We start from the raw sequence: 10,917 nt of genomic DNA, 5'->3' as shown, positions 1-10,917 counted from the left end.
AGGCGCAGTTCACCATCGACCCTGAAGGCGTTGAGACCACAATAGTCATGACTCCATTATTTGGTCCTGCTGCGTCCACGTAAAGGGTGTTAATTTGCTTGTCCCATTTCTTCTGCAGGGATTCACCTCTTGCTTTCCTCCTCTCGGTGTTATATGCGGGATGCATATTCCGCGGAATGGGGTGCACGTTTATGCGTCTTCTCACATCGCGTGGGACCTCTTCCCTTTGGTCAATTGTATAGGGCAGATTAACATGGATTTTATCGAGCAGTTCTCTGCCGGGTTTTGTGAGTGCGAGCCGATTCAGTTGTGAGAACCATTGTGCTTCCCACATCTCTTTGAGGGTATTATGTACTCCTAGAGCCATGAGCTTTGCTGTTGGCGTGGAGTTTGGTAGCCCCAGTGCCGTCTTGTAGGCTTTCCTGATGAGTACCTCCAACTTTTCAATTTCCGACCTGGAGAGGTTAAGGAATGCCGTCCCGTACATTATCCGAGAGATCACGAAAGCTTGCACTAAGCGGATGGTGTCCCTTTCCTTCATGCCATGGTGTTTATTTCGGATACGATGTATCATGCGGAGGATTTGCTCGGTGGATGTTGTAAGCTTCTTCATAGTGGTAGTGTTCTGTCGCCCCTGCGGGATATACTGCCCTAGTATCTTGATCTCCGTGGGTTTCTGTACTGGGTGGTTCTCTATATACACCGAGATGTTCTGCGCTAGGGGTGTCCTCGGGTTCTTCAGGATTAGCAACTCGGACTTTTCCGGCGCACACTGGAGACCTCTCTCCCTGGCGTACCGGTCCACCTGTCTGGTGCAACTCGGGGAGTGACGCCGAGATCGAGGAGCGTCTTCAAGCAGCAGCCGACATGAGATCTGCAGAAATCATGTATTTTAACACTTGCCTGTGCGTCTAGCTACAGCCAGTACATGCGAGGCAAAATTGTACGAAAATGACGATGCGCTCACTAATAACACGGCAACCCACCTTGCCCAATGCCGCTACACCATGATCATCATCAATAATCAAGACGTGCAGCACACCAAACCCTCCGCAACATATTTTTTTGTAGAAGTACAAATCCATTAAGCACTTCTTGTGCAGCAAACAACGTAGTTTCTTTGAAAAAAAAAAACTAAAAGTCACGAAAAAAAAAATCTGCAGAGCTTTGAAGCTATTCAATAACTTGTTAGGAAGTTTGTCCCATAAAAAAGCTAGAAACCCTTGTGAGACGAGAAACTGTTCCATTCCAAGCAGCATTTGTGTCTCACTTCATGAAGCTGTTCCTTTCTTTGTTCTTCAAGCCAGTAGCCAGAAAGTAAACATCGCAAACAAAACAGCTTAGCAACCGATATTTAAACTAGAGGATGATTGAAGTTTAAAAAGGGTGTGGGTCAACGATGCTTTAAAAAAGATTAAGAAAGAAAGCCAATCTATAAAAGCCAGCCCCAATGGCAATGATATTGTGTCCACTGGCCAAGCCTCTACTTTCTTTCGGCACAGACCTTTATGCAACCCAGTGTGTTTTTGCTCACTGCAGCAGGTTCCTCTAACTTCTCCGCAATCCTGACACAGCACATGCTTGTGAGCAAAATGGAAACCTCAGCGAGAAGAAAAAAAAGTTACTAAACTGTGTAAACCAACTATGAGTGAAGCGTCATCGTGTCAGGCACCGCCACTACAGTTCTTCATCAGGATCTACAGCGTCACCACCATCCGTGCAGTCGCCCTCTGGTGGGAAGTTCCCGATGGTGAGGTCAATGGGGCGCATGAAGCCGCCGCACTTGGGAAGGCACTCAAAGTACCGCTTGCCAGCGACGCTGCCATCGTTCTTGCCCAGCGGGAGGTCGCATTTGACGCCCACCCAGACACCCGGCTTGAAGTCGACCTCGCCGATGTAGGCGACGGTGCCACGTCGCCTCGGCTGACCGGAGATGCCCACCGCTTCGCAACGGTTCCCCACGTGAATGACCTGAGAAAATTGTTTTGAGAAGAAGCATCAGTGGTATGGCCAAGCGCAGCCAGCTCAAAATGGTTCGATCTTTTGATAAATTCCTAGTAGCAACATAGCATAGTGGTCGTGTTGGTATTGCATCTTAAGGAACTAAACAGCGGAATTAAAACGAAGGACCAGAAAAGGAGATACACGGACACGCGCTGACTTAAAACTGACTGTTTTAATCGGAAAATCACATATAAATAATCTCTAATCACTGCGTCACATCCTCATGTCATCATCACAGACTTACTAACCTAAAAGAAAGGAACATAACAATTGCTGAATCTTAAGCAACCACAGGCTCCCACGTTGTTCCAACAGCCATATCTCACGCTTAGACAAGGCCATCAAAGTGCTGCTCACACACGAGTCACCTTCTGTGAAGATATGATAACCCTCTACTACTTCCCATACTAGTTGCTCTTTATGACGATACAGCACAACATTGTTGTCAAAGTATGGAGTGCACAGGCAATGTGCAACCAACTTTGAAGAACAAGAGCCTCCCAAAGAATTAGCGTGGTCCAACAGGCGTTCATTGAGACACCTGCCTGTTTGGTCCACGTAGAAATGGCCACACGAGAACGGAATCCTGTACACCACTCCAACTCTGCACTGCACAAATTGAGTGCCGTGACGAACTGCACACCCTTCTGTGGTGTTACCATTTCCTTTCTTGCGTATCACTGACACCGGAACCTTGCTCAATTTATTTGGCACAGAAAACAGTTTAAGTTAGCGCATGTCCGTGTATCTCTTTTTCTGGTCCTTCGTTTTAGTTGCTATTTCGTTTCCTAAGATAAATTCTTGATCCACCTTCAGTGGTAACATAGCGTTTAGGACCAAGCTATAAGTTTCTACCATAAGCTCCTATCAGAGATGTATTTCTGCTGTAAGTGAATGGTTCGACACACTGAGGTTCTAATCCATGTGCCTATTAACCAGTTCAATGTGGCTATTCAAAGCCTTTAACGAAATTCAGGAAGTCCTGAAGTGGACAAATTCAGAACACAGTTCACAGTGCTAAATTTGCAGCGCAAGGCAACTGAGCACCACCTCTAGGCATTTAACACTTAAAATGTTCATATTCTGTGATTTAAAGAGCAAGCCTTCATCTAACTGTGAGCAAAACCTTTTAAACTGCACATAGTGGGGACTCTCAAAAACATAGAATAAACTCAAATTTGAACTAACAAAAACGATCGAAACTGATCATAGTGGATGGCATACTTGGATATGTATGAAGCAAAAAAAAGGATAACGTATACGAAAGATAGATGGTGTGATGCATTCTCATAGCGTCACCTTTGTATCCACTGTCTTTTTTGCTCCTCATTCACACCATTATACTGGCATACAATTTGATTTACCAGCACCAATACTACTAATGTGTGCACAAATTAGCAAGTCATTTCACACAAGTCGCTCCACACATTCAGGCAGGTTCATGGCAGTTCGATTTGTCCGAAAATTCAAATAAATGAGGCAGCGACTAACAAGCATTCACTACATTTTTTTCACTAATAGGCACATTTTCAGATTTTGGGCATATGTACATAGTACGTACACGTTGGCGGAGGCCTTCTATGCCTTCAGGGTGAAGGCCTTTAAGGCAAAGGCCGTTGTGGTAAAGGCCTTTAGGGTGAAGATCTTCATGGTAAATGCCTTCTGGATAGAGGCCTTTAGGTAGAAAGCTTCTAACTAGTGCTACTGCACGATATTCTGCCTTAGCCATGCTGAACAGTCTTTTTTTTTGTCTTGCAGAGAAAGCATCAGTGAGTAATCGTCACCTTGAGAATTTCCTTTTGTTTGCGTGCTTTCTCTTCTTCCAACTTGCGTGCATTCTCCTGCGCGTCTTCGTTGAAGCGGCCCAACCCATGCTTCTGCAGGAATGTCCGCGCCGTGTCATTGCGCCGGTTGTATGCCTCTTCAGACAGCTCCACCTGGTGGAAAAAAAGTGCAAAAGAAACAGGAAAAACAAAAATAAGGAAAACCAGGTAACACCATTCAACTCACAGATGGCTACAAAGCAGGCGAATTTCACTGCAATGAACACTGACACAGCATCTAACTAGATGAAGCAAAGTAATGACATGTTCGTCCAGCTGAACGGCTACACTGACTTTAACTGCCCTAACTCAGCATCAGATCACGATCTAAACTAGAGGAGTAAAGAAAGTCCCACAAGAACGAGCATCGTTTTCTGTGTTAACGAGCATCGTTTTTTGTGTTATGACGGTAAGTTAATCTCGAGTGGAACATACTTACCCATACCAGCTCTCTATAGTTTTATCGAGTTTTATCAAACTCGAGAACAAAGCGGCTCTTCACCGTCAAAGGACTCCCTTCCAGCCAATGGCGTCGGCAGGTTCTCATGACCGTGCTAGCATGACAATGCTGCAAGTGGCACATGAAGAAGGCTGGTCCCCTCTCTGCATAGCAGGGCCACTCTCTGCATCCTTCCCAATTTCCTCAGTGTTCACAGCACATAATTCAGAATGACCTAGGCATAGAAAAAGACCACAGTGAGTACATGCCATCCGAAGGACTCTTTAGCGTGATTGAGCCTTGGCTGTTACAGCACTAGGCAAAGCAGAACACAACAGGATGTTCTACTTGACATATCCAGGTGCAAGGCTTTAAATCTTTTCAATCTTGCAACACCAGAAATAACTCCTGGTGCTGCCTAGGAGTGAAAAACACCACTGAAAACAGAACACAAATGGTTGCCTACAACTTCCCACTCGGTGCTGCCTACAACAACATTTATAGAAGCCACAATGTCAGCACTGGGTGTTATTATCACAAAAGTCTTAATGAGTCTGACCGTAGGTCTTTGTGCACAGGACAATGAAATGACTGATTCACAACATTTCCAAGCTAAGTGTGATACCTACAACATGCATGGCACGCACCTTTTCTACTCTTGAGAGGTCTTTGAATTCCTCGGTGTCGAGTTGCGGGTCGGAAACATGCAGCACTAGACCATCACAGATGGGGTAAGCGTCAATGCGAGCATCATCGTTGTCGGTCAGAGCCTTGATGACAGATGCCCCTTCTGAGTCACGCAACTCCAGCCGCATCGAGTTGGCAGAGGCGCCTGTCGAAAAGCAAAGACACTGGCTGAGTTGAGTAGCGAAGAAGCGACCAGCTATTCGACAGGCCACTGAATGTAGGGGTCTAAAAAAATTCTAAACTTTCGAACAGCAAATAAAATAGAAGGATATCCAATTAACTGGACAGACCAAAAAGTCGCATCCAAACTGCTGTTAATAGATGCAGCAGTTTCAAATAAAAGCATCTATGAGACACTGACATACACAAATCGAGTACAATATGCAACATGCGCATAAATTTATTTATTTAATCATACTGGTAACTCACATTTGAGGATCATGACAAAAAGGGAATAGAAACAATTCGATGAAAACACTTAATACATCTACAAACTTCAAACAATGAACAATACAGCGACGGCACATTTCGAGTTACAGTATTGCAAACACAACATTCAAGTACAGTTACACTGGGGCTAATGACACATAGAGAGCAAAAAATAAACACAAATACTACAATACAAAACTACAATATGGCACATAAAAAACAACAGTTAGCTCTGATCAAAAAACTTTGGTCAAGACTTGCTTGAAAGGCGGTCATACCGGAACTATGTACAACATTTATTTAATCTGTGTGTTTATTATCAGTGCAAGCAAGGTGAGTAAACGCCTTTTTCCACAACAAACACGGTGAAATTTCATAGTAAAAAACTTTCTACAGAATTCTGTCTGCAGTCTGTCTAGATAACGGCCACCATGAAATTACCAAAACTGAGGCATGAAGGCAGATTAGTTATAACAACCCAAGCATCTTTACCATATGGTATGTACAGAGAGGTGACCACCACTGCAACCAGACTCACCAGTGATAAGTTCTAATTTCTGTTTGATCTCTCGGATTGTGTTGGCGACGGGAAACTTGCGTTCCGAGAAGAGCGGGCTCCCTTCGGTCATGATGACCAGCTTGACAAAGGCCGGAGCCGTGTCGCCCCGCTCGCACATTGTGGACAGTTTGTGTATCTGCACTGCCTGAGGAGAAAATAAAAAAAAATGCCTGTTTCGATCACAGTGCAAAAAACGCACAGGCATAGAGAGGAGATGACACACAAAACAACACATCATTTCGTGTGATATTTCTACACTGTGCTCCCATGTGCAGACATTTTTTACGAGCCATACGACCAGCAATATATCAGCCTAACCATAGCATGGTTCTGTAAACACCAGTCTTAAATTAACTGAGGTCTACGCTTCATAGCAATTAAATGCACCACGATACAATGCAAAAAAAAGGTGAAAGCACCATGAGGGAGCCCACTTTTTTTTCTTCTATTGGCAACCAGATGCCTAACTTTTCACCACTGCTGGGCTCATACACCTTTATGAAATGGAAATGAGCTCCAGCCACACAATGGGCGCTGAATTTTGCACCAAGTGAAACAGGGTGTGCATATGATGCTTCAAGCACAAAAGTAAACAAGAGTGAAGGATGGAAAGCAGGAATGAATGGACTGCTGAACAATACATGAATGTCAAGCCCTACTTGCATCGCCTTCAGGTGAATGCTAATCCATGCCAGCATCTATCATGAGACTGCTTTTAAGAACATCGAAGTGCTGTGAACAAATCTGAACATTAAATTTATTAGACATCCACTTCTGGGGCAGATTTATGCAACTGCAAATTGTGGGGTCTGACATCCCGAAGCTGCACACGGGCTACGAGAGACACTGTAATACAGGGTTTCGAATTAATACATGTGGCCTGGGGTTCTTAAATGTACACTGACATCACACACCACACAGGTGCTTGTGCATTTCACCTTCATCGAAATATGGCCATCATAACCTGGATTGAAAACGCAACCTTGCTATCAGCATCCGTAACTCTTGGAGGGGTTGGACAATGGGGAGGAGGGGGGGGGGAGGCACTTTTTACAGGAACAGTTTCTACAGGGGCCGCTTCTACAGGTTCTAACTGCATAACCTGCCATCCTGTACCTTGAAAACAACACCTAGTACACACCCAGCACACAGCTGTCAAAATAACAGAAGATAGCAGCAGGAAATCACAGCCACAAAAGCTTCTGCAACTCTGCACCTCGATGGATATAGATGTGGTGGCCCATTACTTTTCCAATTTCCACAGTTTACTTTGAAGCTTACCAGAAAACAAACAGGCATAACTCTTTAAGGCATAAACTCTTTAAGACAAGCACTAAAGATATCACTGCAACGGTGGCTTAATTTGTTTGAGCAGCCCCCTCGTATGCTGGAGGAGCGAAGTTCAATTCCCAGTGTCGCCGGGTGCCCACCATTGATGCAATGGGTACAAGCTTTTCCCTAGCCTGGTGTTCGCTTAACGGCAGAGAAATGCTTAGAGCAGACGAAAATTCCTTGTGCTATGGAGCTCATTTGCCACAGCTGCCCTTGCGCTATAAAATTCATCATCATCATCACTAATGATCTCATTCAAAGCTAATAAGCTGGATGCACGCTTCCTTGTACAAGGTACATATTTTAAGGTGATAGTGTCCCGTTCAGTGCAAAGCCTAGAATCAACAGCGTGATCAAAAAATCTTCAGAGAAGCAGGTCACCCGCCGGCCACCTAGGTCACGTGACATTGTGATGCCATCACAACCTGTGCACTGCGACAAGTCGCAGTTAAATTGACTGGTCACAAGAAATTGCTCGGGAAGAGCAACCCAGGTCCCATACGCCCCATTGGTGGCTGTGTTCGAAACAACCACTTGACGAGGCAGTGGCGCATCGCTTAACCGCTGCACCACTGCAACAGTAGTAAAAGGACTACCAGCTATCTATGAATGTAAATTACAGAATGACTAATACCGCATATATGGGCATTTACCCATTAGCACTATGGCATCATACTCTTAAGACGAAGCTGAAGTGTCCCAACCAGTTTTAGTATACTGTTTTGCAAGAAGCAAGTTAAAGGTAGCCTACATTAACAGTAGTACTTCACCGATATATTGAACTGATGCATTTCAAGGTACCATCTGGTACCACCACATATCTGAATTGCAATGCCGCAACAAACTGCCACACACAAGTGCCAAGTAACTGTACTTATGTGTGTACCATTTGGTTTATCAGTGACCTGAGGATTTTGTGCCCCCTGGCCAAAGCAACTACTTTTACAGTTTTCCGGAAATTATAGCTCATAAAAACAAGCATTGTACAGTCAAGCTCTGGAAAGTAAGCCAACTGCACTTTACGGCTGGGCAAGTTACTTACACTCAACTAGGCCAATAAGTGACGTTATTGACACAAACCAAAGAAATCACTAGATCAGGCAAAAATGCTCTACTGGTGAACACTATAGAAACTGGACGATTATAAAACTCTCACTGGAGACAAGGTAGAATTTAGAACCAACAGAAACCAAATGGGAGTGGGCCAGTTTAGTCATTCAGTCATTTATGTTCACTCAGCGGGTCGAGGGACTTTTTCTTAACTTCTCACTCTTCACAGCCACTTTCTGTGCCATGTAGGCATGCCCGCAGAGTTTTAAGAACAACAGGTGCCTAACTGACCTTGCGAGCCAATTAGGCTGGCCGCAGTGGCATCGAACGTGATGTCAGACAAAACAGATCGTTAAAAACGCCGCCTTTAAGCGGTATCTCGCCGTTCTTCCAAGCAATGTCCACGTACGCGCAATAACGTAAGCGCATACTTACAACACAAGCTTTCGGCGTCATGGTCTAGTTGGGACTCCAAAATCTCGCGCAACGCAAAACGTGACGCGCCGCTCCGATACGCCGACCAATTACGTAGCTGTGGCCGCGTCGGCAGTGCCTTATATGGAAGTTTATTCAGACGACAAGAAGCGGCCTGTCAAAACTCACGCTTCCAAGACAGCTGCCATTCGGAACAGGATCTTTCCGCTCGTCCTGCCACAAAAATTTGCCAATCTTTCCGGAGGAATCGCCACTGCTCTAAACGGAAGATTTTCAAGAGGCTACCATATGCAACGACTCTAGCTACAATCACGCGGTCAAGGAAGCACTGGGAGCAGTACAACAACTGGTGGTTCGGAAGGGGGCTTGGCTATAGACTGTTTACAGCGCGCAGTTCTGTTTTAGGCCAGACGGCGCCACAGGCGCGCTCGGTACTTGGCGCCATAATGGGCCTCGTAAGTCGCCGGCATGAACACAGCAACGCAGCAGTACAAATGTCGCGGGTGGCTGCCGAATGTGTTTTTTTATGAAGATGTGGAAAGGCACAGGAAATGTGTGCTGTGTTGTGGGTTGCAGGAATTGTGTCAGAGTGTTAAAGGTGTGGTACGAGATTGTTTGCGAGTTTCACGGCCCCGAACTGCACAAGGACATACTTCCCCTGTTCGCAATGCAGCCTTTCCGAACTAGCGAACACAACACGTCCGCCAGAGCTAGATAGCTAATCTAGAAAGAAAGCTTTTGATCTTGTAAACTCTGCGAGGGTAAGTGCACAACATAGCCGCATGAACAAGCTGTTCATGTTAAAGAAGAAAATACCAACAGGCCCACCATTCTGCCCTGCTTAAGCTGTTCATGCCGCAGAAACCGTGACGGCGGGCTGTCAGTTGCTCGAGGTCGCGCCTGCACGTGTAGTGGGACCTCATTGCTCATAAGTTAAGGTGTGTGGTTATTAGTAACAGAAGTGCCAGAGGCCAAATCAGGAACGCAACAGGACAACTTGTGCTCCAGCATACAGCGCACAGCCGTACGAGCAGACAACACTTGCCGTCTTGATGGTACTGTTTAACTTCACTCCTGGAAGCGCGGGTTTCGCGGACCACATTCGGAATAAAGCATTTGCGTTACAGCTGTTGTGACCTCGCAGGCCAGCGCTCACAGTGAGGCTGATCACTTACACCGAGACCTTGAGCATTTTCATTTCCACATATCGAGCGTGGAGCATACAACAATTTCGGTGAGGCTAACGTAGTTGTGAACTCAGTGTAACATAAACGCGTTGCCATGCGCGTGTTATTACATTTATATCTGGGAATCCTTCAAAACAATTGCACGCCAGCTAGTGAATTAAGGGTGCTTATGCATGGTATTGCGGCCATGATAGTGAGCATTTGTGTACATATTTATTTTTGTCACTTTTCTGTTTTTAACAAATCAGTAGAAAATACTTTACGTTGCCGAAGCACGGTTAGCAGGTTGTAAACAAATACGTACGATGTGCATGTTAACATTTTTGAGCGATGTCTGCATGCATGTGCCCAATACGACAACGGCCTGTGCAGCTGCAGGAGCTTTAAACCTCGCTGTTTTAGACAATAGACGTTTTTAGCATACCGGAGACGTACACCGGTTTACCGGACGCCGGCTGGCTGCGCACGCGCAGTGGCTCCCCTTCAACCCAACAATGCCACTGCGCATGCGCAGGCGGGGTCCGGTGAACCGGTATATGTCTCGGATAGTACGTCTCCGGCATGCTAAAAACGTCCAATAACAATGAAAACATTCAGCAAAGCCTTCGACGAAGCAAGGACAAGCATTGAGGCGATCGATTCGATGCTTCGAAGCGGAGTACTGAGCGGCTCTCCGCGACATGAAGCCCGATTACGTTTTAACGCCTCAAGCGATCAAATTAGCTATTAGGGGACAAACCCTAGTGTCGTTTTCTTAGTCATTTACAACGATATCAACCGAAACACTGGCTCTTAATTGGGACCGAACGATCATACGCAGCGGCCGTCGTGACGACGCAGGCGCCGGGCAGTCAAGAGGCGTGTAATGGCGGCGTGATCACGTGACCAAAGGTGGCAGCCTCCATTATACGTCGCTGTAAACCACAAAAGCGTCGTAAATAACAAAAGATAGCAAGGCTCGGCTTAAAAGCA

The 10,917-nt window shown here is 45.6% G+C and overlaps 1 protein-coding gene across 1 annotated transcript in view; it reads right to left on the bottom strand.

Moving 5' to 3' along the window:
• Nucleotides 1-390: 390 nt before the first annotated feature.
• LOC144134387 (CAP-Gly domain-containing linker protein 4-like) overlaps nucleotides 391-10,917 on the bottom strand; it is a 29,383-nt gene continuing 18,856 nt past the window's right edge. Inside the window, exons 9-12 of the mRNA XM_077667308.1 lie at nucleotides 5,921-6,086; nucleotides 4,914-5,098; nucleotides 3,789-3,941; nucleotides 391-1,971 (exon numbers count right to left, since the gene is read on the bottom strand). Coding sequence (XP_077523434.1) covers nucleotides 1,678-1,971; nucleotides 3,789-3,941; nucleotides 4,914-5,098; nucleotides 5,921-6,086 — 798 coding nt within the window. The 3' untranslated portion in view covers nucleotides 391-1,677. The remainder of the gene's footprint in view (nucleotides 1,972-3,788; nucleotides 3,942-4,913; nucleotides 5,099-5,920; nucleotides 6,087-10,917) is intronic.

This window comes from Amblyomma americanum, chromosome 5, assembly GCF_052857255.1.
Source record: "Amblyomma americanum isolate KBUSLIRL-KWMA chromosome 5, ASM5285725v1, whole genome shotgun sequence".
In the NCBI taxonomy this organism is placed as follows: domain Eukaryota; kingdom Metazoa; phylum Arthropoda; class Arachnida; order Ixodida; family Ixodidae; genus Amblyomma; species Amblyomma americanum.
Note: the sequence above shows the minus strand (reverse complement) of the source record. Positions and strands in the feature narration are given on the sequence as shown.